Source organism: Saimiri boliviensis, chromosome 3 (assembly GCF_048565385.1).
Source record: "Saimiri boliviensis isolate mSaiBol1 chromosome 3, mSaiBol1.pri, whole genome shotgun sequence".
Lineage (NCBI taxonomy): Eukaryota > Metazoa > Chordata > Mammalia > Primates > Cebidae > Saimiri > Saimiri boliviensis.
This window is the reverse complement of record NC_133451.1, coordinates 139189664-139217144: the sequence shown is the minus strand read 5'-3', so window position 1 is coordinate 139217144 and position 27481 is coordinate 139189664. Positions and strand designations below refer to the sequence as shown.

Genomic DNA, 27481 nt, shown 5'->3' with positions numbered 1-27481 from the left:
AATATTTTATGTGAAATACATTTATATGTATGTATATTTAAATGTACTAAAGACACCAATGAAGAAAATTAAACCCTCAAAAAGCTAACTACTATTCACATACTTTAATTTAGCTCTTTGTATTTTTTGCTCATTCATTTCAAGTTTTTCTTCATTAATATAAGTTTAACATATGTAAAATCATAGGATGGAGGCCAGGCACAGTGGCTTACACCTGTAATCCCAGCATTTTGGGAACCCAAGGTAAGAGGATCACTTGAACCCAGGAGTTTAAGACCAGCCTGGGCAATAAAGCAAGACTCTGTCTCTACAAAAAATTAAAAAAGGTAGTCATGCATGGTACATGCCTATAGTTCTAGCTACTTCAGAGGCTGAGGCAGAAATACTGCTTCAACCCTGGAGTTTGAGGTTACTATAACTTGCCACTGGGCTCCAGCCTGAGTGGCAAAGTAAGACTGTGTCTCTAAAAAAAATAAACATTTAAAAATCATAGCATGGAAATAACTTTGTGCTCTCATCTTTTGAAATACTTTCAATATAACCAATTTTATAACTACATAAATCTATTTCAATTCTCCTTTAAGAAATCTAAAAAAAAAAAAAAACTCACTTTCATGAGCTTTGAAGATTAAATTGTATCTGGATTATATCTGAAAGAATCAAGGATATAAGATAATTCATGAATGAATAACATAGGATTTAATAAAGTACAATGTGAAATAAAGACTGATTTCAAAATAACAGTCTGTTTTAGGACTGTATTAGACTTTCTTCTAATTAGAGATTTCCAATTAAACTATTTAGGAAAAGTGATACTTTAATTTTAATCTTAAAAGTTAAAAGAAGATTAAATAACTAATACTAACTTCACATTAAAATATATTTCACTAATACAAATAGTAATAATGACCATGACAAAACTTTTAGCTAAATATTAATTGACATTTTAATCTATATATTTTGATTGTATTTATTTATTTAAATACTTAATCAAAATATACAGACACAACTTTTAAAAATATACGGAAAGTACTTTGGCCCTAATGAAATAGAATGGCATCATCTTTCATATAAAAACTGAAATCAGATCAGAAACTGAAATTGATGTCAGTTTATTTCTGAGAGCTTAATATATTTGGTAAACTGCTTCCTCTTTGATAACACAGTGGTTTCAGTTTTGTATAAAGACTCATTATAAGCCACAATGTTTCCTAAGTATAAAATATGCAGCATTTTATTAACTCCATTTCCATCTTTCATGAACAGCATGGTATAACTACCAATCACTTTAAAACCAGATTTAAGTTTCAAGTATTTTTCATATGATTTGCTACAAATTATTTTGGAAATTTCCTGACTATATAACATAGTTTAGACTGCAATTATTTTTGTCAAACTCACCTAAAATGATAAGAACAACTGCTACCTGGCCTTCCATGTATTTAAAAAACAAAAACAAAAAACATGAGCCAGAGATCTCCAGATCTCTCTATATATCTGATCATGTCACAACATTTCAGAGTAGGATACCAAGATCCTCTTAGGAAAATTAACGGGAAAAAGGAAACCTTTGGAGCTTCTTGTGAAAACAAGAAAAAGTGTAAAGAAAAAGGTAGGTGATACAATGGATACCATTTAAGTTGTGGGAAGACAAAACTTACTTAAGAAACTGTCAGAGAGAATTTCAGAAAGGGCATTTTAAAAAAAGGTGGGGGGCGGGGGAATGGCATTGATGGAATACCAGTAAAAATTTGATGGCTTTAAAATAAACTGCCAACATCTTCACAAATTATGCTTTACTGCTTCCTCACTTTAGCAAGGTTTCTATACAGATAGGGATAATAATAGAGTATAAGTCATTATAGATTTGTTGAGAGGATTATGACAATTAAAGTGCTTAGCATAGTGGCTGGCACAGAATAAGAGTTCGATAAGTGGTGTGTTATTCTTATCATTTCATTTCAATTGAGTTTTGAAAGGCTTTCACATTACCTCAAGAAATATCATATTGTAAATTTGACCTTGCTGATAGAAATCTGTTGGAAAAAAGAAGGGCATCAAATTTACTACTCTATAGGCATTTATTGAGCATGTACTACGTACCTAGGCATGTGGTGGTACCAAGTAAATAACTTGATATCTGCCTTGCAATAACTTGGCACATTAGTAGGTTAACAAAGGGAGAGGAATACATCAATAATAAGATAGAAGAAAGAACAAAAACAACGATATATTAAAGCATTTAAGATCACTGGTAACTGAAACATCAGTTCAGTTCAAAGGGAGTTCTTGGCAGGCACTGTGTCTCACACCTATAATCCCAGCACTTTGGAAAGCTGAGGCAGGAGAATTGCTTGAGTCCAGGAGTTCAAGACCAGTCTAGCCAACACAGTGAGACCCTGTCTCTACAATAAATAAATAAATAATCAATTTAAAAAACAAAACAAAACAAAACAAAACAAAATCAAAGAGAGCTCTCTGTGTGGCATCTCATGATAGATGTAAGCAAGCTATCCCGGAAAGATAAAGCCTTCAGATTGGGGCCAATGGGAAACAAAGTTGATTAGGTGGGATTTTAAGGATTTTAAAGCACGATGGCATAATGAAAAGGTGTTTTATTCTATTTCTCTAAGTAAACACCTGCCAAGGGAACTAGAATACAAGCATATATTTTTATTTATTTATTGTTTTTTGTTTTGTTTTGTTTTGTTTTGTTTTGTTTGAGACCAAGTCTCGCTCTGTTGCCCAGGCTGGAGTGCAGTGGCAGGATCCTGGCTCACTGCAACCTCTTCCTTCTGGGTGATTTTCCTACCTCAGCTTCCTGAGTAGCTGGGACTACAGGCACATACCACCACACCGGGCTAATTTTTAGTGTTTTTAGTAGAGATGGGGTTTCACCGTGTTAGCCAGGTTGGTCTCCATCTCCTGACCTCATGATCAGCCTGCCTCAGCTTCCCCAAAGTGCTGGAATTATAGGCGTGAGGAACCACGCCTGGCCTTTAAACATGTATTTAATAAAATCATTTAATTATTAAACCACTGAAAAATTTCCCTTCTTTCTTTTATTCCTTCTTTCCATAAATATTTATTGAATATCTACTACCTAGCAGGCAGCATGTAAGTGGTGGTAATAAGAAAACATTAAGATGAGGACTGTACCTGATTTGAGGAGGAAAACTTTAGTGCAAATAATCCCAAAGAAAATTAACCAAGACGATTTTATCAGCACTGCCCTTGCACTTTATTTTCATTTAAGTAGGTAGACTGTTTTCTTATAACAACATAAAATTTTTAAAGTTTCAAGATTGTATCAAATTAACATATTTATTACATTTTAGATATATATTCATACCAAAAGCATTCTCAAGCTCTATCCTCAAAGCTCTACTCACGTAAATTCGTATTCCAGACCTACACATGAGTGCTCGGTTTTTAAATGTCCTACAACTTTGTCAGATGCCAGAAAACAACAAAAAATCAGCCCTGGTTGAAAAAAGGGAAAGCTAGGATAATTTAGAGGTAGATTTGGGTCAGAAGACCACAACTAGCTTCTACAAGGAAATCCAAGAGTTATAAAAGTATGTAATCTTGGACAAGAGACCCAACCTCCCCATGTCTCAGTTCCTTCATCAGCAAAATGGTGATAATACCCACCTCAAGGGGTTGTTGCAAAAATTTATGAGTTAATATAGATAAAATACTTAGAACACTGTTTGTCATGTAGTAAATGTTTCATATGTGCTATTATTAGTGTAAATCCATCTTTCCAATATCCGGTTGGTGAACAATATACCCTAATCAAAAGTAAATAGCTCTAAAGGGTCTTCAGAAGTAACACAATAGAAGGACAAGCAGGTAGTTGAAGAATTGTGCTAGAATAGTGACCTAAGTGTGTTTAAGAAACAAGATGTAAAGCAGAGGTCACGACATGTGTTTAACTTTAAATAAATATATGAAACAAGGAAAATTATATTCTAGATTTTAAAATTTTAAATGACTTTTTATTGCTTTACATTGTCCAAACAAAAGCTGTATTAATAACAAAGAGTATACTTCAGAATCGGAGTCCCTTCAATGATTTGTTCAGCTTGCATAAGTCACAACTGATTGGACACAGTCCCTGTGGGCTTGCCATTTCATCCAGACTGGACGGTTCATTAGTCATAATTACTATAACTGTACAGCAGAGACTGCAGTTTTATCTCATCATACATCTTTGATCAAGCTGCCTCAATTCTGCCTCATCAGCATAGGAAGTTACATTATTGGAGCCTTTTATTTTCCAATCGGTAATTAACACAGATTATGCTTTTTATCAAAACATGTATTTGGTCTTCACATTTAACAGTGAAGGCCCAGTTCTGACCACCATTTGACCTCTAAAATTTCTACCACCTAAACACCATGAATCATAAACTGAAATTCAGAATACCACAGAGAAAATTAAACAAAGAACTGACCTGTGTTAAAAAGCATAAGATGATTGCACTTATCTAAATTGAGACTAACCATATTTGCTGCAGCTTCTCATTAAACATTAAATCGCACACCAGAAGAACACATCATACATATTTATTGTTTTGCACTGTCACTTTCAAAATACTCATACCACAATTAATGTTTCTCTCAAACTATAAGCTACAAAAAGAAATTTCCCATGAAGCTTGAAGACAAAGTAATGTAAAAGATGGTTCAAGAAGGTTAAAGAACAGATGGATAATAGATTTCACCGAATACTAAAGCATAACTCACTTCAGAAAAGAAAATGTTGCCAAAACATAGTTCAAATGTAAAATACTGAATGAAATTGATGTGTCAGGATTTTTTTTTCTTCCAAGTTCTTTTGGAGAACAATAGGAGACTAAAAGGCCTGTCTCACTACTTTTGCATCTCACTATTTTCATGTGTAACGTGTCCCCACTGTAGCCTGCATGAACAATCATAATCGACAGTTACATGTAGGCACTGAGGCTGCAAAAATCCCAGAGTAATTAGTGTTGTCTGAATGCAATGACATCTGTGTTCTCATGGTTCTCGAGACATGTCAGGCCAATAAGATGTATATGAAAAAATATGACAAGCATTGCAAATGCCCTTCTGAAAGGTCTTATACTTTAGGGAAAAGCTGAAGAAATAACACATGTCATCTTCTTTTTGTAAGCAATATATTTAAGATTAAAAGATCTAGAAAGATCTTTTGAGTCATTCATTCTTTTTGTTAACTATAAGGCATTTGTTCAGAATATATCAAAAGGGTATGAAAAAAATCTGTTGTAAGTTGGCTTCTTTTTAAAACTTTCTCAGCATATGTGATTCTGTGCAGTGCAATGTGTGTGCCCATTGCTGTAAGTGACAAAACAGGGAGCATATCTTATTAATATTCCTTGGTTTACCTTTTAATTTAAAAAATTACTTCTTAGTACGAGACATAAAATAGTTGAAAATTTGTGGCTAAATGCCTTAGAATTATGTTTGCATTTTTCTAATAATACAGACTGTCAAACTGACTGCATTAAAAAGTCTTTGTTTTAAGATACCTAATGCTTTTGCTTACTGATGCCTATTGCTGAGCCCTCTCCTGCTATATGCTGTAGCAGTATGTTTGAGCATGCACTTGCTCCAAGAAAGACATTAGTCATCATTAACAGAAGCACTGACACCAAATCTAAGTGCCTCTCCACAATGACCAAGTGGCAATCATCTTTCTCTTACACTGTCACTGCTGATTAGGATTTTCTTTCATGAAAATTTAATTTGTCCCCCTTACAGCAGCTTTCTTTTTTCATTCCTGAAAAAGCAACATATTCAGGAACGATTACAGATAAAGCAAAGAAGCTCTACGTATAATATAGCTAATGATATAGAGACTGCAAGATTCTCAGGTACATCTTTCCTCTAATCCAACAGAAAAACACAGATTAAATCAGTGATTAATAAACAACAGAAAAAAAATAATTCTAAAAGGAATATTGCTTTAAGAACCTATAAGCCTCAAAAGGTAACTAATTCAAGGGATGCAAATAAGACTTTCCTAAATATTAACATAATCCCAAAGCTTCTTTAAAACTAAGACAACAACACTTTGATAGTAGCCATCTTTCACAAGGTTTCAAGTTTGTATTCTCCATTTTGTAAACAAGAAGGCAGGGGCATTCGTACAGAAAGTCACTGTAAACTGAAGAAAATATTTAAGCAGTCATACCTTTAGCATGAATTAACCTACTGGTTAGTTGTTTTTGTTTTCAAAGAAATTTTCAGTTGCACTGGACAAATGAAAATGATTCATGTGGCCAAGCAGGGTACTCTACAGCTAGATGATACTACAGACAAACTCTGGTTCTGTACAATATCACAATGTTAAACAAGATATCATAGCAATAAGTTATTTAAGAAAGTTTTTAAAAACATTTACTTTTCTGTTTTATTTCAATCTGTTTAAAGTTTTTTTTTTTTTTTTTTTTTTTTTTTTTAATGTAAGCATGTGATAGTTTGCAAGGGTCCTGGTAAAACCCAAACTCCCACTTCTAGTTATAAATATTATCATCTCTTCATATTAATTAGATATTATAAAAAAATAGAGATTGGTTTAAATTTAAAATGTCTTGAAATTATTTTATATCCCTTTTAGAACGTGTATTTTTAGTCAAAACCTGTAACACTTTTGTGTTTACATGAGTATAAATTATATCTTCTTTAAATATAAATAACCACATGAAATGCTGTGAAAGCAAAAATCAACATTATTTCTTTATAAATCAGAAGCAACTACAATTCATCATTTAGTCATTAAATGCTCCTTCTACACCTATTTTATTGTGAAAAAAATTACAAAACAAATTTGAAGGTCAAATAGCAACTGTTTAGTGGCTTTTACAAATGGTTCAAGATTTTTTTTTCTTTTGAAAATTGGTCTGCAGTTAAAATATGTAGGAGGAGATTAGGAATTAAAATGGATTTTAAGAGGCAATTTCTAACTATTGAACTTTTATAACAGAAGTATCTTGATTAAATAAGGAGCTAGTCTAAAATAAAAGCAAAACTATACCATAACAACCCAACTTATTATCTTTGCAGAATGCATTTACAAATGGTTGGCTCATTTTTATCTTTAGTTAACTAAGTAAATATGCCTCTTAAATTCTCAAACATTTAAAATTCTGATTCTCACAGCTGCACAGACTTATCCAAATCAAAACTTTAAAAAGTTACAATGTAATTACTGACTCCATTGCTAGATCTAGTACAAGTTCAAGGAAAGTTTAGCTCTGTAACTTCCACTCCTCAACCTAAACCTCCAAGTCACTTGTCAGTTAAAGGCTGGGCGATTTATTGACCGCCTCTGGATGCATACTGTCAGTGCTGAAGGAAATATGAGGGAGGGTTGTCGCTACTGTTCTGGAGCTCATTGATAATGACATACCTGCCTCTGTCACCCATTACCCATACTACAAACTACTTAGACCTAACTGAAAAATCAATAGCCTACTTGCACTGGTTCCTGTGGCTGCCTCCTTTGATTGTCAGCTCCTGTCTAGGGTCAGCACTTACATGAAAGGGGCTGTGACTGCCTGATGCTTTCAGGACAACCTAACGATATGAAACTAGCCAACAGAACAGTAAATTCTGTCTCCCTGCCCTCCTCATCAATTAGGCTTTGACTAGGCTTGCCTGTAGAAACCTGACCTTTTAAGTTTAGGTGAATATGGACTAGCTGAACACACCATTGCCCTCAGCACTGAGCCAGGAAATCTACTGACAGGTTAAACAAAACAGAAGGTTGTAACTGTCATAATTTGCATTGCACTTTCACGCCAACAAGGGTGTTATCAGTAGGGGCAAGCCCTGGAACACACAACTCCAGCACCCTTAAGCCACGCTACTCATAAATTTTCAAGTGAAGTGAGATAAAACATAAATTCACAAATAGCAGTGCATTTCTCTTCTTTCAGTCTTTTAGATTTGCACTTTGCAAACCCACAGAGTGCCCATCAACAAGTCCTGTTGGTCACCTGGCACTCCTATTGCAACTAATGAGGGACTTCCAATGGCCATAACACAGAAGTAAAAATAACTATGCCCATTTAAAACCTATTTTAGAGAGAGGGTATTATATACCAGATTGACTGATATATTATCTCAAAATGAGAACAATTAGATGCCAATATGTTATCTTTTCTTGCCTCAATTCACTCCCTCCAAAAGTATCCACAAGCTTAGACAAATAAGAAGTTATCACATTAAGTGGAAGGAGGTGTTGAAATTATTTCCTACCATGCTACTCTGATATAGCATCTTTTACAGTTTGAGGGAAAACTAAGAACATCTGTAAAATAAAAGATGTTAACACTTTTATGCATGTTAGATCTCCTGATGAAAACAAGTGAAAAGCATGATAAAGCAGTATAAAAACTTTCCTTTCTTTAGTGACTCATGTTTTGAAAACCACTTCCCTGCTTGGATCTATCTTTTAACGCAGTATGAACTTGGTAATATCATAGTTGCTTAGCACAATGTCATTTCTCTAAAGAGAGGACCAATAATTTTATTCTTTTTTCTTTTTTTAAGCTAATTGTGAATGGGAACTTACTGTGGCTTCAAGAACTAATATTTACACAATACCCAACTTCATAAAAATGTCAGAAACACTGATAGTCCATTAAATATTTTAGGGGAAAAAACACATCTTGTTTATACATTTAAACGTACATTATTTTTCTATATACAGAAATACATACTGCATTTTTGTAATTTTGATTCAACTCCTATCAAGCAATAGTGTACTTAGAATTTTTCCCAAGTTGCTACTTAAATGTCCCTCACAGTTGTCTCCAAACTATATTTTGTAAATTTTTTCCATAAATCCAAAATATCTATAAGCTTATTCTTGTCTAGGAGTTTTTCATGTTAAAAACTTTCATATACCTATGTTAGTGCAGCACTGAAAGCCTAAACATTTGCAGAAAGATTTCTGATTGAAATAAACTAATAAAGATGTCAATGCCTTTAGTCATATAATGGTGGAAATTTTCAGACTTTTTTATCTAGAAGAGATAGAAAACATTACCTAGTCCAAGCCCCTCATTTAACAATTGAGAAAATAATGGGTGAAGATAGTAACTTCATCGAAGTAACCCAGATAACCAAGCCAGGACAAAAATTTGGGGCTTTGTGTTTCCTAGACTGATACTTTGCAAATACTCTCACACTATCTCCTTTTATCTATCCAGATAAACTGGATAGCAAGCACCTTATATTTACAAAAATACATAGATTTGTATCATTCATTTTTAATTTACATAATTTATAGAAAGCTTTCATTTGCAGAAAAGATTACGTGATTTGTAAAGCATTTAGCCAAAAAGTTGCTGTAGAACAAATATTAGAAATAGAAGACCCAATTAAGTATGGTTGGAATCCTTTGCTGATCTAATACGATGATTAACTAAGCATCTGGTCATCTTTCTGCTCCTTTGTGTGTACATAGCTGATAGCAAAGTGAAAGGGTATGGATAATGTCTGATCCCAGCAAGCAAATCATTTGAAAACAGTCATAGCTACAGATCAAAGATTTTCTACTCAATCTAGATAGATTGAAACCTACTAACCTCGATTTTAAACATAATTACCTACACACCAAATCAGTCAGAAAATAAGAGCATGACTCTTTGTGTTCCAAAGATAATAAGGGAAGGTAGGAAGAAAAAATTCAGGAAAGAGACTGGCAGAACCTTGATATTCATAGGCCAAGACAGCTGTTTTATATCTAGCTTTATTTGAGATGGGTAAAGTTTCCATTCCTTAGATCATTAAATATTATTTCATTTATACTGCACAGATGTCTTCTATACAAAGATTGCAGTCAATGAAGAATTTTTTTGTTATTTTTTAACCACTACAAGCAATCAGAGAAACCTCTCTGCAAATCACTTTTACACTAATTCATAACATTTGAAGGATGGGGCAAGTTAGATTTTTAACATTTCCATTAAAAATAACACAAAGTCCATTAAGTATTTCCTGTAATCTTAGCAGAAAATCAATGCCAAATTACTACTACTCATAATAATATAGAACGCTATAGGACCAATACATTTTTAAATAAAATGTTTAAAATGGCTACTCTCCCTAAAGTAAAACAAAAACCTATCCAGACGATATGCTTAACTAATAATTTTAAACACAGGCGCACAAAATGTCTCATATGACCTGAAAGAAGTAGAACATAATACTAAATATTATATTCTGAACTAAGTACAGCTCAATAATAGTATAATCTACATCTCTAATTTCACTCATCTGTTTCATTAATGTCTGTCACTGATCACAAAAGAAAGTAGAAAGGGAGTGGGGGATGGCTGTAATATCCTAAGAAACATACTCTACACAATGTGAATCAATAACATTATCTTCATAAACAAAAGCAATCACATCTTCTTGAAACCATAAGATCAGCTTTCAATTTTCTTTAGCATTTAAATCAATTATTGTCTGATCCCAGTTTTTCTGTCTAACTTCTGCAAATGATATTAAAGGCCAGCAAAATTTAGTACTCCAGGTGGAAAAGTCACAAAGAATAATCCCAAATTATACATTCATTTCTTAAAGTTAACAGTTGGCTCTACCAAATATACCCTTTCATCTCGAGATCATAGTGACTTATGAAAGTCAAAGTTATTTGGCAGGTAAAATTTAATATTTGCTTAATAGTACATTAATAAATTCAAACTTTTTCAAAAAAGGAGGAGGGGAGAGAAAAAGAAGAAAGGATAAAACAAGAAAGAATAGGAAAAGAAATTTTTTAAAAATTTGCTCCAGCTTTTCAGAACTGCTTAACTACATATGTAAACAAAAGAATGTAGTTGATACAACTCAAAAATGTATACGTTTAAAATGAAAAAAAGATACATGACTTCTTGGTAAGGTCAAAAAACATATACCAATATAAGCAAGAATACAGCAAGTTCAATGAAACATTCTAAAAAATACTTGCTGAATTAACCTGGATATTAACATTTCATATCCTAGCTCAATAATATAATGGTATTTACTTCTCAGTCAGGCTAAAAGCTGCTTACTTCCATTTTCCTGAGCACAAATTCCTTACTCTATTATTGTATATTTTTAGTGACATCAAATTATGTATAGTTTAATGAAGTACTCACGCAGTTGTTATTCAGCTTAGGGAAAAACCCTAATATGTAGCATTGTCTCAATTTTCTCATCCCACTATATAATACAAGAATTATATTTGTAAAAATCTAATAGGCAACAAACATCTCTAATCGCATATATTTTCTAAGGCAATCCAAACAAATTTAAAAGGCCCACAAAAAATACTCATCAAAAGTACATCAAAGCATTTTATTTTTCAGTGCAGTTTGATAAGCTTACTATGCAAAATTAAAGCTGCTGTTTTTACCTGACATAAAATTAACTGAAGTTCAAACGGTTCAAATCAGAACAATACCCTTGCGTTACTAATCAAAGAGAGTAAAAAAAATGTTTGGTTTTGTTTTTTAAAGGCTCTTTTATGAGGAGGGAAGAATAACTTGTCTCAACTGCATGCTTGACCATATAAAATTATTAATAGGCACTACGGTGAACTGTTCGAGGCAAACATTCTATTACTGGTTATTTTAGATTGATTCCAGAATAATAATTACCATTAGCTTAGAAACAGTCTCCATGACACTTTGGAGTTTTAGAAAATGAAATCCTTTGACAGAGAATGTAGTTTTATTTTGACTTATCATGTGGATAGTATAATCTTGATTGTCATTAACACATCTCACATATATTTATAATTACTTCAATAAAATTTCATCAACTAGAACACATTAATAAATCGTGTCTGGGTTATTTACTTTTCTTTGTGTTTAGTGAAATAATTTTAAATTCAGGGAACTTAATAGTATTTTATTTCCTCATTTATAATTTGACCAAAAATAAAAAAGGATTTTTATTTTCAAAAAACAAGCATTTTTATAAGTATGTAGAATGATTAAGTGCCTAAGAACTAAAAATTTGGCAACCACATAGATGTTTTAAAGTTAGGTTTTAGAGGATAAGACTATATACCAGTAAACATGTTGTCCTTTGTTTTCTAAAAAGTATAAACCCTCAGAGATATATTCTTTTCTTAAGTCAATAATCTGATTATTTTTTTGAAAGCTTCTAAAATGTTTTCCATAAAATAAAATCATATATTCTAAAATTTGAGTACTGTTTAGTAAAGATTATTGATACTATATTTTTGCAGATAATAAAATAACATCTATTTTAAGTCTTGCCAACATGATAAAGTAAAAAATGCACTAATGTTAACTCAGTAAATTCATTTTTAAGTAAACATGAGCAAAAAATAAAACAGTTTAAGAATTTTGTATTCTCTGGAAACATAAACAGGATCATAACTGTCAGAATACAGAAGCACTGACTTCAGCCATTAGTTTGATTTTGCTCCTGAGAAACACAACATGAACTACTGAATCATTTCTTTTCAAATCCATACATTCCCTGCAGCAGTTCAAGCTTCATCAACAGTGCAGGAATGTATAAAGATGACAGGCAAAGGGCATTAGGTTTTTTTCTTCCATACTGTTTTCTTATAAATGGAAGACAGGATTCTTTCTCAAAGCACTTAAGCTCAAGCTTAGTCAATGCTGAAGGAAAATATAACTGAATTCTCTATGCAAAAAAGTATCCCAATTGGATTATTTACTACTTTTCAAGAAAATGTTGATAAAATCTAATACTGTATTATCTTAGAACAAAACACTGTATGGTTAGCATTCTAGCTTAATTACTCATTATTCTTCTATTAGAAGTATTTTCACTTTTTAAAGTGTTCTGTCAACTTATCACCTTATTTTAGCACCAGTTTTCAGTTTTGCTTCTAATTTTAATCATAAAAATGTCGTTAAAATATGCTAATTTTCTCTTGAAAATGTATTTGTACAAACAGTTGATTTTTTATTTCCAAGTTTCTGTATTCATAAAGGTTCATCGAAATGGGAAATTCCACTAATAATTAAAAGTTCATTTAACTATGATAAGTAAAAATAGGATGTAATGAGTAATCTGCCTATTTTCATGGACTTTAAACATTCACATTGCTATAAAACTAGCACAGTAATTACTACAACCTGACTCATTTTTTAAAAAGAAATTGGGAACCTTTCAGTTTTAAACATCCACATATTTTAGTTTGTAGTAACCAAAAAATGTCCACTTCAGTATTTCACCTACATTCTTTATGTTCCTAATGTAATGAGGCGAGAGGTAAAGCCTAGAGAAGTCTGAAGGTTATGTACTACCCGAAATCCAAAAGAAAAATTCAAATCACACCCTGAATGTCCTTCTTCCCCTTTTAGGAATGTCCTGCAGCCAGCCCAGCACCACAGCTCTGGGCAGAAGCATGCTGATGTTGGCACTGCCTAAGCCAAACAAACAAGATGTTTAACAGTCAAATAAAATGTCCTGCAGCCTCCCTAATGAATTTGTCAAGGACCATCAGATTTCACACCCCCTCCTTTGCCTCATTAACTCAAGTATGATGAGACGGATTATAACAAGAGAATACAGATGAATCGGTCTGAAGACCTGAAGTGGCTTTTAGCCTCTAGAGTTTCTTTCTCTCACTTGGTCTCCTTTAATAGAACATAGTATCTCCTGCAGAAGGAGCTGCCACTTCGTTTTAATACACCATCAAGGAGCTGCTGATGGACTTCTATACTAACATACATAAAAGCAGAGGTGACAGGGGCTCTTCAATTACAGCCTCCTCGGATACCGTTTCCCCCTTCAATTATTCAACCAGAGGAAGAGGGGACCGCAAACGCACAGCTGAAGCTGCTCTTAAAGCAGAGGCAGCCAGAGTGAGTTGGGGTGGGGGAGGGGGGAGAAGGAGAACCAGCAAGAGGGAGCATTATTTGCTGTAAGTGTTTAAGTTTATTGCTCAAATGATGTTTCTAATTAGTACCACGGCCATAAATTAAAGTCGCCTTTGTTTAACTGATTTATTATTTACTAGAGCATCTACCTAAGACAGGGTAAATTGGTAATGAATTGTTTTTAAATCAAAACATTTGTAGTGTTTTATCAGCCTTCGGCCTCTGTATGTAAAAGTGGAGAAGAGTGGGGACAAGGATGCGAGAAAACTTAGCCGAGCTTGACAGAGCCGCGAGTGGAAGTGCAGCTGGGTGTCCGGCGAGTGGTAGCATGAAGGTCCGCGCGGCCTGGGCCGCCCCACCCGAGAGGACAGGACGCGGGACTGGCGGCGCGGCGGCGGAGCCCTGCGGACCAACTCCGCCACCCCCGAGGCCGTTTGCGAACACTTACTCTCGGGAGCGCAGCGGGCCGGGCCATTCACAAGCCCGAGGCTACGACGAAGCGACCACCTCGAGAGTGGGGCGGGAAAGCTCCGCACCCTGAATCCCCAGCACCAGTCTCCGCCCAGTACTGCCCTCGGAGAAGCCGCTTGGGGGCCCCTCCCGGCCAGTCGCGCTCTCCCGGCAGCGCAGTACCCTCCGGCCCAGGGAGTTCCCAGAGCGCCGGCGTGGCCTCGCAGGCTAGAGCCGGGCTCCCACACGCGCGAATCCAGCGGGCGCGAGGTCCCCTGGATCCTTAGGCGGCGAGGCGTTCCGGGACGCACGCAGCCTCCCTGGTGAAGCCTGGAGGCCAAGCCGCCCAAGTCTCAGCCACTCCAGGGAAGTTAAAGCTCTGCAGCCCGAGAGTCGCGCGGACGCTTACTTCTGACTGTTCTCCCAAATCCCTGTAAGACAAACCCTAAGCAACAAATCCGAGGTAGTTTCTTTAAGCAAATGTTCTTTGGAAAGGGATTTATAGCCACGAGAGAGGAAGAGTGACAAACTGCCTGTGGTCCGCATCAGGTATGTAAGAAAGAACCAAAAGGTCCAAGTGTCTGATACCAAGTAGATGGAAAGAAATTAACTTCCCTATGCAATTCAATTCAGGTTCACCCGGCCGGACTTTAAGAGGGTAAGTCAGGCCCTCCCAAGGAATTTTGAAAAAGCCGAACTACCAGGTTTCTACAACGAAGTCTTCACCCAAATGGACTCATAGATTTTTATTTTTATCACATAACCCAGGGCTGGGATATAACCTTTCAAATCAAACTAAAAATAATCACATCTATCTGACATACGTTAAAAAGATTCAGAATCCAGACATCTTAGGTTCATACATAAACCCACAGTATTAACCAAATCAGAAACGATGTTCTAGCTTTTTTTTCCACCCAAAAGTACAGAAAGGCTATAGTGGGTACAGCTTGTTAAGGATAATACATATACTAAAGGCACATGCATGCCTTTCATTGAAATGCCGAGGGAGGAGTGAAGCCATCTATGTAATCAATAACAGGATACTTATAGATTTTTGTGGCAGTGAAGTCTTTTAAAAGCAAGAGGCAATTATGAAAATAAAATCATTTTACAAATAAAACTATTTGTACCGCCTAAGAATACATTCATAATTAGATTTGTAACAGTAACATTAAGAAAACTTTAGGTTTACATTTACTTCCCTTGTTTTTCATTAAGATTTAAACTATTTTAGTAGCTTATTTTAAAAGTATATCCTACTAAGTTCTACATATAAATTTGCACCGTTTCTCACAACTTCGACATTTTCTCTCTCGTGACTGGTTAATTCTTGTAACAATAAAATAATGGTATTAAATATGTGAATCTTAATTATGAAACAATTATCAAACAAGGTGCTTGGACTCGTTTTTGCCCTGCCCTGTTTTACAACAGCATATCGAAATTACTAAAAAGAGATTTATGTTCATAAACCCTCACCTTATATCCACACCAAACCCCCACTGGTGCACATATATGCAGCAATTGCTCTGGTTCTTGGCAACAATGGGAGGGGAGGGGAAGAAAGGGAAGAAGACTTTAAAGAAGGAAGAGACCTGGAAAAATTAAGTCCTTTTCCAGATTTCCCTTTCTCCTCCCATTTGCCTTCAAGCCAAAGTAATTTTGTTACAGTTTGCACCTTCTCCTACCCAATGTTGATAGAATCATTAACATTTAAAAAGTGAACCTTTCTGAACCACTGCTACTCTCCCTCGCGTTATTCCAGCCATCTCCAGGAGAGTCCCTTCTATATAAACTCCTTTTCTTCTTTGCTACTGATAAGAGAGGAGGATAAAGAAGAAGGGTTGTAAAATGTGTGCAAGCATTTGATTTCCATTATCTCCTCCTATTTTCTTACTTCTCTCTTTACCCCCTCTCTTTATCAAGTGCAGTGGTGGCTGCTACCGTTCGCCAAGCGTGCCTGTCTTCTCTCTCGGATTGGCTAAAGCACTGACAGCTCGGATAGCGATTGTAGGAGCTGAAGCTCCACCCCCTCATGATGGCCCTGGGACCATTCATAAACTAAATAACTCCAGGAAACAGCGAGGGAAGAAGAAAGAGAGAGGGAGAAAGAGAGAGACAGAGAGACAGAGAGAGACAGAGAGAGAGAGAGAAACAGAGAGAGAGAGCGCGAGGGGAGAGAGGGGGAGAGAGAGAGAGAGAAAGAGAGAGAGAGAGAGAGCACGAGGAAGAGGGGGAGGGGGAGAGAAGCCGGGGGAGACGGGGGCGAGAAAGAGGTCGGAGAGGAGAGGAGAGGCGGGGGAGAGACGACTCAGAAAGTGGAATCTGTACAGGCAACCTAGAGGAAAAGAAGGAAAACCTTGAATCGTTATAACTACACCCCAGATGCAACGCAAGCAACGACTTCGTCACACTAAAACGGATTTTGTGAGGGCCAAAAGTATAAATTACAAAGCAGAAATGATTATCAAACAACTTCCAGCGGTTTGCACCTAAAGAAATACAAGAAGAATCCGCTACAAACAAACCAACCCAGTCCAAACAACGCCTCCAGTAGGAAAAGAGGAAAACTGCGACAACACGACCCCCCGAGAAGAGAGGAGACCAACAAGCTGAGACTGCGGGGTGTCAGCAAACCTCCAAGTGCACGGCGGACTGAGTTGCACTTCGCAGCTCTCTGGACATTAATTACCTCCTGCACCTTCCATTTGCGGGAGGGTGAGGAAGAAGGTACTCACCTACACTGAGCGAAGAAGTCCTACCAGCGTGGAAGAGAAGAATGAACCACTGAATGTTTCGCTTTGATTTTTAAATTTACTTTGGCACTTAAAAAACTTCATTTCCAGGTTTCTAGGCAATCTCGGCTGCAGACTTCTAAGCCTAACCTTTTGGTATCCTGAGGTTTTTTTCTCTCTCCTTCTTCCTCACCCCCACCCCGCTGCTCTCGCACAAGGTCATCCTTACATATCAAGAGAAAGTAAAAAGGTCCCAGGAGGTATTTTTCTTTTTAGAAAATCACCTTTTTCCCCCTAATTTTTCTGCAGAAGAAAAAAAACCTTTTGAAAGAGGGAAAAGGGAAAAAAAAAAACAAGCCGGCAGCCGTATCAGCCGGTCAGCCCAGGTGGAAAACGAGAGTGAAAGTGGGGCTTAACCGGGAGCGAGCGCACCGCCTCTTTCGAAAGCCGCTGGGCCACCACCAGTGCCTGAGCCTTGGATCCCTCAACGTATTGCGAGACGCCGGTGTATAGCCCGGACCTGTGCCCCAACATGATCGCCGCTCAGGCCAAGCTGGTTTACCAGCTCAATAAATACTACACTGAGCGCTGCCAGGCGCGCAAGGCGGCCATCGCTAAAACCATCCGAGAGGTCTGTAAGGTGGTCTCGGACGTGCTCAAGGAAGTGGAGGTGCAGGAGCCTCGCTTCATCAGCTCCTTGAGTGAGATCGATGCCCGCTACGAAGGGCTTGAGGTCATCTCGCCCACCGAATTTGAGGTGGTGCTCTACCTAAACCAGATGGGCGTCTTCAACTTCGTGGACGACGGCTCGCTGCCCGGCTGCGCGGTGCTCAAACTGAGCGATGGGCGGAAGCGGAGCATGTCTCTCTGGGTCGAGTTCATCACGGCGTCGGGCTATCTCTCAGCGCGTAAGATCCGCTCACGTTTCCAGACGCTGGTGGCTCAGGCAGTGGACAAGTGCAGCTATCGGGATGTGGTCAAGATGATCGCGGACACCAGCGAGGTCAAGTTGCGCATCAGGGAGCGCTACGTGGTGCAAATCACACCGGCGTTCAAGTGCACCGGGATCTGGCCTCGAAGCGCGGCACAGTGGCCTATGCCCCACATCCCCTGGCCTGGCCCCAATCGGGTGGCCGAGGTCAAGGCCGAAGGGTTCAACTTGCTCTCGAAGGAGTGCTACTCGCTGACCGGCAAGCAGAGCTCGGCGGAGAGCGACGCCTGGGTGCTACAGTTCGGGGAGGCGGAGAACCGCCTGCTGATGGGCGGCTGCCGAAACAAGTGCCTCTCCGTGCTGAAGACTCTGCGGGACCGACACCTGGAGCTGCCCGGCCAGCCGCTCAATAACTACCACATGAAGACGCTGCTGCTGTACGAGTGCGAGAAACACCCACGAGAAACGGACTGGGACGAGTCATGCCTGGGCGACCGGCTCAACGGCATCCTGCTGCAGCTCATCTCCTGCCTGCAATGCCGCCGCTGCCCTCACTACTTTCTGCCCAACCTCGACCTCTTTCAGGGCAAGCCCCATTCGGCCCTGGAGAGCGCTGCCAAGCAGACCTGGAGGTTGGCCAGGGAAATTCTCACCAATCCCAAAAGCCTGGACAAACTATAGGGTACTGGGGACTGCTTGAAAAGCGACACAAACGGGCGTGCTCTCTCAGACACACAACACACAACTCAGATAAACAGCAGAAACTCTGGACAAAAACTTTTATGTAAGTCACCTGAAATAAACAGGAATCAGGCAGAAGACCTTCGTTAATTAAGAAGCAAACAAAAAGAGCAACCCAACCAAAACAAATCATGTTCTTGCACAAAAGTGATCGTTTTCTTCCAAACAATGTGAATTTAAAAGGTCATACAAAAGAAGCAATCGGGCTGTGCCACCTCAAAATGAAACCCAAGGTACATTTTCAAATCAATGTATAGTAGTTTCTCCCTTTTCCTTCTTTCCCCCATCCTTTTTCTCTCCACCTCCCCTCCTGTTTCGTTTTCTTTTTGGTTGCCTGAATGTTGTCACCAAGTGAAAAAATTATTTAACTATATGTAAAATTTCTCTTTTAAAAAAAGTTTTACTGATGTTAAACGTATCTCAGTGCCAATGTCAGATTGTGCCCCTCCCTCTCCTGCACCTCTACCCTCACCCTGAGCCGTCTTGTTGAAAACAGTAATAAAAATATTACTTTACATTGTAATTGACTGTTTGTGGATTGTTCTTAAATGAAGGCAGGTGAGATCACAGTTTATAATTTGCAATGTAAAGATATGAACTTGAGGAACCAAATGCAAGAAGCTCCCATTTGAACTGATTCGCAAAATTTAAAATACAGCACATTATGTAGAATTGACTGTACAAGTTCCCACCCCAATCCTTAGAAAATAGAAAACATTAATTTTACTCAACTGTAACATATATATTTGTTCTGTAGATGTTAAGAATAAAGGTAACACCTACTTTGAATTTGGGGGAAAAAGTATGAAAAAGATTTTGATCCTAATTTTTAAAGTAGAAAAAAACTTTTTCATGTTAAAAATTAAGAGATGACCTTTCTTATGCCATAATTTCAAAAAATCCAATCTGAATCCAATATAAAAAGGAAATATTTATGGATGTTTTCTGGATAGTTAACAAAGTCAGTTGATACTTTTCCTTCAACCGTTTGTCCTCTTCAAGCTTTGAGTAATAAAAATTTAACAAACCACAACAAAAAAGAATAAAATGGTTACAGCAATAATCCTCTCCCCCAGCATATGGTGATACGAACCATTCAGATTTATAAATTACTTTCATTTTAAAATGGCTTAGTTATAAACTCCAGAATTATGATTATTTTAATCAAATTTCAAGAATTATTCTGAAACTTCCATGCTTTTCAAACAAAAAAGGTTTTTACACCATTTTTATAACCAAAGAAAAATTATTGTTCCAGGAATTGACAAATAGGAAAAGTACTTTCCTCCTCTTTCTGTTTTTCTAAGGTAACCAATACTCTCAATTTCAGTGTTTCATCTTTAACAAACGTTTGTTTTTAATGCAAGGGAATAACTGATTAGAAAATAAAACAATTAGTCAAACTGGAAGTATCCCAAAGGAATTAGTTTGTCTTCTTTAAGTTGAAGGTAACTACTCCATTAATTATGCTAATGGTGAGACATAGGTATAGAATATATGTCGGATGTTACCCTTTAATATCTGACATTTATTCTCTGTACTAGCCCAGTTTTTAATTTATTGAGAAAATGCACAAATGAGAGGTATGGAGAAAAATGTTTTTAAAAAGCAATTTTAAAGATCAGAGGAAGAAGTTTGAGAGGGGGAAGGGCTATATGGAGGGATGAGCAGCAGGACAGCAGAATAGATGAAAAACAAGAAAGCCACTCAGGGGTCTGAAGCCTAGTTCACTTGACAAACAGGCTTAAGTTGTAAGATACTCTGGTAAAAATAGTCCTGTGTTAAAAATATAAACTTTGATCTTATCAGTTCTGAAATCATCTTTACTCTTCCAACTCAAAATGTATTGTATTGATTTTTCTAGTCTCTCTTCCTGTATTCCACACAGTAGTTCAGAAAAATATACAATTTCTTTTAAATTATAAAAACCAATTTACTCTCTGGGGAAAATGTTCTGAATTTTAAAAACATTTTCAAACAAACAGGAGTTGCTTACATTTGCACAAAATGATTTAAAGGAATAATGTTTAGTTTAAAAGATAAAAATATCTATAAATGACGATTTTTTTTCCCCTCACATTTGCAGCATTAGACATACATATCCCTCCAACTATTCCAAAAAAAAAGAAGTTTTTAAGCCTTGGTAAGAACAAAAATATCCCCAATTCAACATATTTTCTTCTTCCTTATTTAATTTAATGGAGGTATCAGTAAAAAAAGAAAAACAGTGCAGCAACATAAATGTCCTCTTTTACAGAACACCTTAAAGCATTAACTTCTATACAAAATTAAAACTTCTTCCAGTAACTGACTGAAATTTTTTTTTTTTAGTATAAATTGCCAGGAGTTTTGCCTTCTGGAATATAAGGAAGGTTGCGGTGATATAAGACTATTTCTGGATTACGCCAAAAGATCTCCATATTTCCCAAACAACCAGAAAAAAATTAATTTAATGATGCAGTACAGGTTCAGATCAGAGGGAAATAAAACTTATAACTTCTTTATAAGGAGCAAATAACTTCAAAGAACCTAATCTCAAAGATTGGCAGAGATTCTAATTTTCAGAACAATTCATCAGACCCCTTAAAAGTAAATCAAATTTTAGACTTTGATCTATATGTGTCTAAAAGCATGATAGAATATCCTAAATTAAATCTCAGCCTTTCTTAAATTCAGAAATTACCAGAAATCAGAGAGTTTAATTTTGGTAACCTTCCTTTCCTAAAGAAACTAATGCATTTTCAGACATTTCAGTCATGGGATAAAGTAGAAAAAATTTATAATTGCTAGAATTTCAGAATTAGCAAGTTTTCTCTACGTTAGATTAGCTAACTTATCAAGCTCAAAACAATCAGCTCCATACAATCTACCAAGTACTGTCTTAATAAAGGCAGCAATATTGAAACCAAGTAGTGGAAATATGCATAAGACAAGATATGATTTGTCTGTACAGTTTAAAATAAAATTATACCATTTTCATCAAGGGCTACTTTGAAATATTTCTAAATTATTTAGATTTAATAATCTACATAATTATAAAATCGAAGAACCTTCAAGCAATAAACTCAAAATACATATATGTATATACATGCTATCAACCTCCAAAATAAATTATTCCACGTTTTAAACCACTTTTATCTACAGGTTGCTTACTTTGCTCATTTTTAAAGAAACTGTTTCCTCTCAGAGCAAATTCTACCATTCTTTTTCTTGAAATAAGCCTAATTTTGACTTTTATGACTGTATTACAAATGTTTCTTTGTAAAAACAAAGTAGCCATGGCCTGAAAAGCAATGAGAAATACATTTTAAAGGGGAAATTACATTTTCATTTAAGAACAGAATATTATGCAGTGCCTTGTAAAATCTACTATAGGTAATAGGAAACAGAGGTATCTCTCACACACAAAACATGCTAGCATGCACGACAGACTAGTAAGTCATAGGGACAAAGCAAGGAGAGTGATATATTGGTATCACACCCAGAAAACATAAAGGCTAAACAAAATAATTCCACTCTCAATCTCACTGAATTTTGTATCTTAATTCACCCTTGACCCTTTGAGGCAAAATATATTTATAGATAATACTCCCTGAGGTTCCTTCCCCTCCTCACAAAGAGCTAATGATAAATGCCATTAAGTAGAATTTGTTTTTGAAGCTAAATGAACTTCAATAATCTAACTGGTAGGGAATCATAAGCTAAACAAGATAATGACATTGCATATAAGCCAAGGCAATTTAGAAGAAATTCAAACTAAGCCTGTCAGATTTACCAATGCTAATCTCATCCAACAGCACCCACCATCCCATCGTAAGAAAAAATGAAACCCCCTTATCTTCTCACCTTGGGGTCGATTTTTTTGAAGTTAGGATCCTCTTCATCCACCTCAAAATAGAGTTCAGAGGAGGTAACAGAAAGAGTGCCCTTTACTACAATGGAGGGGGCCACAAGCTGAGCTGGTGTGCTCAGGCTAACAGGACCTGCCAAAAGGAAAAGACAAGCCACACAAGTTGGAATGACATTTTGCAAAAAATCAAATTCGACCTGAAATTGTATTTAATATTTTCATTCTCACTTCTAATACTGAACTGCCTGCCAACTACTTCTACGCTTACATACTTTGTCCACCCCAAATCTTCCTCTGAAAATGCAAAGTCAGGATTCTCATACTAGAAGATTTATAACAGGCGGTTAATGATAATAGTAAACTAGGATGCAATTATTTTACAGGGAGTCTGCAAAGCTTTGGTCTAATCTCTAGGTAAGAAGGTGGCTCTGCCTAAATAAGTCCATCCACATTCCATTTAGAAAACAAGCCTCAGGCTATCTAACAGCAAGCAAGGAAGCCTCAATAGGCGTCCAAGGCCAGGGGTTAGCTTACTACAGTATGGTAGAGGCACGACTACAAAAAGATCACTAGCTTATTAATGAAGTGGGAAATGTTAAACCATACTTTCTGATAGAGATTTTATGCCATCTTGACACAAAACCTCTCCCATAACAACTTTACCCCATCAATGACTGGCAAAAATACTTCTTTTCTAAGCCTTCCTTTCTACTGTTAAGTATTGTTCAATGCTTCAAAATCTAATATTAGTGTAGTTCAGGGACTCTGGGAGTAAACAGCTGGAGGGTGGGTTTCCAAGTGAATGAATTTTTATTGGAATAATCAAATCTCCACAGGGATTACCAAAGAGACAAATCAGACTGCTACTGAAAACAATAGATTCACTACAGATAGAACAGCATAACGTATATTCGAACTAAAAATAATGTTATATACACGTGTGTGTATACACACACATACACACACACACACACACACACACACACAGAGAGAGAGAGAGAGAGAGAGAGAGAGAGAGAGAGATTGATGTAGAAAGAATTTGGAATTCTATTGTCAATTCCTCATGGTATAAATCCTACAGGGGAAGAAAACAGCATAAGAGAAGATTGGCACTTACAGTTCTGAATTAATATAGTGCCTATAAACAAGGTGTGCTTATTCAGGTAATCAATGGGTGAATAAGTGTTTCAAAATTCAGATGAATTGACATTTCCATCGATTGTTAGAAGGGTGATAGTGCTTAATCTCACATCAATCTTAATGTGTGCCAGTAGGACAATAGAAGGGATGCTCTGCGGAGATCAGAGCAGGTTTTGCCCTCTATTCCCAATGTACAAATACATTGTGTTTGCAGATGGGCAGCAGATAGCTGCAGAACAGCCATGATTTCCCAAAGCTCATCCCTATAAATGGATGAAATAAGAAGCTATGTGTTCTTTTGCTGTCTCCTTTTGCCCTCTGTACATTAGCATGTAATACTGAGAAGAAATAACATTTTTTCAATCACCCTCAGACATTCAATTACAGGGTAAGCAGACAGCTGCAGGAGCTAGGGCAGCCTAGGTCCTACAGAAGACCCCTGACAATTTCCACTTCATTTCTAACCCACACCACTTTATTAGTGTGGATTACTTCTTAATCCTATCGCCATTGTCAAGATTATATAATTAAACTACCCTTTCACCTCTATTACTGTATGAATGTATTACTAGTAGCAAGAATAGAAGCAAAATAAAGGAGGAAATGGGTAAACGGATGTGAAGGAAAAAGACTACAGAAGAGCAGTATCTACCTTACTCTCTGCTCCCACCAATTAATTTTATTTTACTTTACAGAGAGGTTTACAGTTGTCAAAGAAGATACCATCTTTTCTTTTTGCTTTTCATTACCAAGTGGCATAGTAGCACAGATTGCAGATATGTCACCAAATGCAAGATTTTTAATGACTTTTCTCTTAAAATTATCAAAATTGAAGACTATGTAATTTTCACCTATAAAAATTATAGAACCCTTCCGACTTTCTTCCTTGAGGGGCAGAGCCACAGGTATTAAAGTAAAAAAGCCATTTAATGAATGACTAAAATTTCCAGCTAAACAAGAGAATTTTTCCCATAAGGGATGTAAAACTGAGAATCTACAGAGTGCAAATCAAAATTCCTACATCAGGCAAAATACATGAATGTTGTGAAAAGTCATGGCATTCTTGGAATTGATTTGAGAGAGTTACATGCATATACAGCATGTTCAGTAAGACCTGTATATCAAATCAAAGAGCTCCTCTCCCTCCAAGCTTTATTTACAAAAAAAAAAAAAAAAAAAAAAAAAAAAAAAAAAAAAACTGGCAGAATTTTTACTCACAGTCCTAATTTACAGAGATTTGGTAACTTCTATGGGATGGGCAAAGCAATTTTGTTCTTTTGTTGCTCCTTTTAAACTTTTTTCTTTTTCAGTGAAAATTATTCATAAAAAAAATGAGGAGAGTAAGAAGACTGAAGAGAATAGAAAAATAAAAGAGAAACTGTAGAAAATAAGGGGGGAAGTGTTTGAAATAACCAATTAATATAATTGTGGGTGTAAGTTTGGGAGTCCTAGTGGTCACAGCTGAAAAAGTAAGTAATTAGATGCTTATTGTCCCAGGGGTAGCTGAAATAGCTGCACAACCACCAAATTTACCAGCAAGATTCTCTAAATCTTTCTCATCTACGGATGACAGAGTATCATCATCGCCTTCCAGGAAGATCTCGTTTTCTGAGTTCTGATTTCCCAAAGCCTGACTCTTGATGGACTGTTTTCCTTTAGCAAGGATATCTTCATCTGTGGCTGAAATGAAAAGGAAACAAAGCTGTCCATCAGTTCTGGGAAGAGCACTTCGGCAGAGGGGTAGGGGCTTAGGTAAGGGTAGGTGGGCAAAGACGGTCAATCTTTTATACACAGAGTCAGCCACAGTGGAGAAAGTGATTGGGATGGCACGCACGCCTGTTCTGACAAACTCGATCCCCCAACCTAGTCTAATGTTACCCTAAACAAGCACCATAATCCCATTAAATCTGACCCCTGCACTGCTCACCATACCATTTATTTACTTATAGTTAGGGTAGGAGTGGGTTCAAAAGCGGTACTTTTTTTGAAAACTCATTAATAGAAACAATCAAACCCAGTTTTGGAAACAATATTTATTTAACACCAAAAAATAAGGACTGATTCATTCCCCCAAATAATGTCATACTGACAAACATCTTGCAATGGTTAGGAGTGGCTGTGAAGGAGAATCCAGAATTAAGGGTCGAAGCTAAGAGACATTCACAAGCCAATGAGGATTTAGGCCCAGATACTGAAGCCATATCCGACACTAACAAGACGACAGCAGCTCCTCGAAGCTGCAATCCCTTCTTTATCCACCCTCCTTCCTTCACATTACTCTTGTCCACATGTTCACACATACACTCACTCCTCTGCCCTTTCGCCCCTTATACAAATATCCAGGAGCAAGGCGGTGTGGAAACTAAGTGGAAGCTCAAACACTACCTCCTCTGCCTGTTTAAACTAAAGGGCTAAGGCACCCCGGGGGCAAACATAACAGAAAGCCTGGGAGGAGAGGCATGTGGGCAAGGGGCCTCATGCGGCCTAAACTGGAGCAGCCTGTGGAGAGCAGCAGTAGCAGACTCAGGCACTGTGACAAGGCAGCAACTGCAGGCAGGAGGAGGAAAAGAGAACACCACATCTAGGAAGGGAAGAAGCAGCTCTGTGGAGCACCTACACTTAACAATGGGATCCGACAGGGGAGCAGAGACACAACTGAAAGAGGAAAACACTGAAATTCAAAACTGATTCAAAACTGGCATCCTTCCAGGGCCCCTCTTGTTGTTTTGAGCAGATTTCTCCTTACGAAAAGCAGGAAGGCAGATGCTAACTTCTGAATTGTGATTTGTAAAACTTCGTATGTGTGATTTTTCCTAATCTTCTTTTTTTGAATGGTGTCATAGAAGCCAAAGTTAAGAATCTTCACCTGACCCTCCTGGCTTTCAGCGAGATAAATCCCTCAGGTAAAGCACCTGATCCACCCAGGCTGCAGCTATTGATATGGAAATCGGATGGCTAGGTTTTTTTTGCTCCACTGCAGCTTCTCCATAGGCATAAGGCCCAAACCTCAGAAAGAATAAAGCAGTCAATTTGCAGTAACATGACTAATATATAATCCATATAATTTATTCTAAATAGTTAAACTGCACATGTGTTACCTGATTAATTTGGCAGATCAAAGGTTCTTGGGGTGTGATAGGTACATTTATGGATGATGCTAAAGGTAAAAGTTGTTTTTCTCATATTTATTGGGAATTCACCATGTATAACATATAACATTTATATACAGTACTTACAGTGCTACTTAAACAAACATAGGAGTTTCTATTTAATAAGAAGTCATGGGAAGAAGCTTTCTGTATTTACCTTTGTATACACTCTATGGGTAAATAAAACCTTTCATACCCACAGGCTGCATTGTAAGCTACGCACACATATGATGGTCTGGACACACATTTGAAAAGATTACTTTAATGTATCTAATTAAAGTGGTTTTATTTATTTATTTATTTATTTATTTATTTATTTATTTGAGACAGGGTCTTGCTCAGTCACCCTGGCTGAAGTGCAAAGGCACAATAACAGCTTATTACAGCCTCTACCTCCTAGGCTCAAGTGATTCTCCCAGCTCAGCCTCCCAAGTAGGTGGGACCACAGATGCTTGCCATCATGTCCAGCTAATTTTTTTATTTAATTTAACTTTTTGTAGAGAATAAGTCTCACATTTTGCCCAGGCTGATCTCGAACTCCTGGGTTCAAGCAATCCTTCCACCTTGGCCTCTCAAAGTTGCTGGCATTA

At 36.9% G+C, this 27481-nt stretch overlaps 2 protein-coding genes across 5 annotated transcripts in view; one reads left to right on the top strand and one right to left on the bottom strand.

Moving 5' to 3' along the window:
• LRBA (LPS responsive beige-like anchor protein) overlaps window positions 1–27481 on the bottom strand; it is a 746578-nt gene that overhangs the window by 293799 nt on the left and 425298 nt on the right. For all 4 annotated transcript variants that reach the window (XM_074396837.1, XM_074396836.1, XM_010338615.3 and 1 more), the window contains 2 exons: window positions 25276–25422; window positions 22599–22735 (listed from right to left, as the gene is read on the bottom strand). In XM_074396837.1, the coding sequence (XP_074252938.1) occupies window positions 22599–22735; window positions 25276–25422 (284 nt within the window). The remainder of the gene's footprint in view (window positions 1–22598; window positions 22736–25275; window positions 25423–27481) is intronic.
• Window positions 16617–19431, top strand: MAB21L2 (mab-21 like 2). Its single transcript, XM_003927983.3, has one exon. It carries the CDS (start codon window positions 17613–17615, stop codon window positions 18690–18692), a length of 1080 nt encoding a protein of 359 aa, XP_003928032.1. The 5' UTR covers window positions 16617–17612; the 3' UTR covers window positions 18693–19431.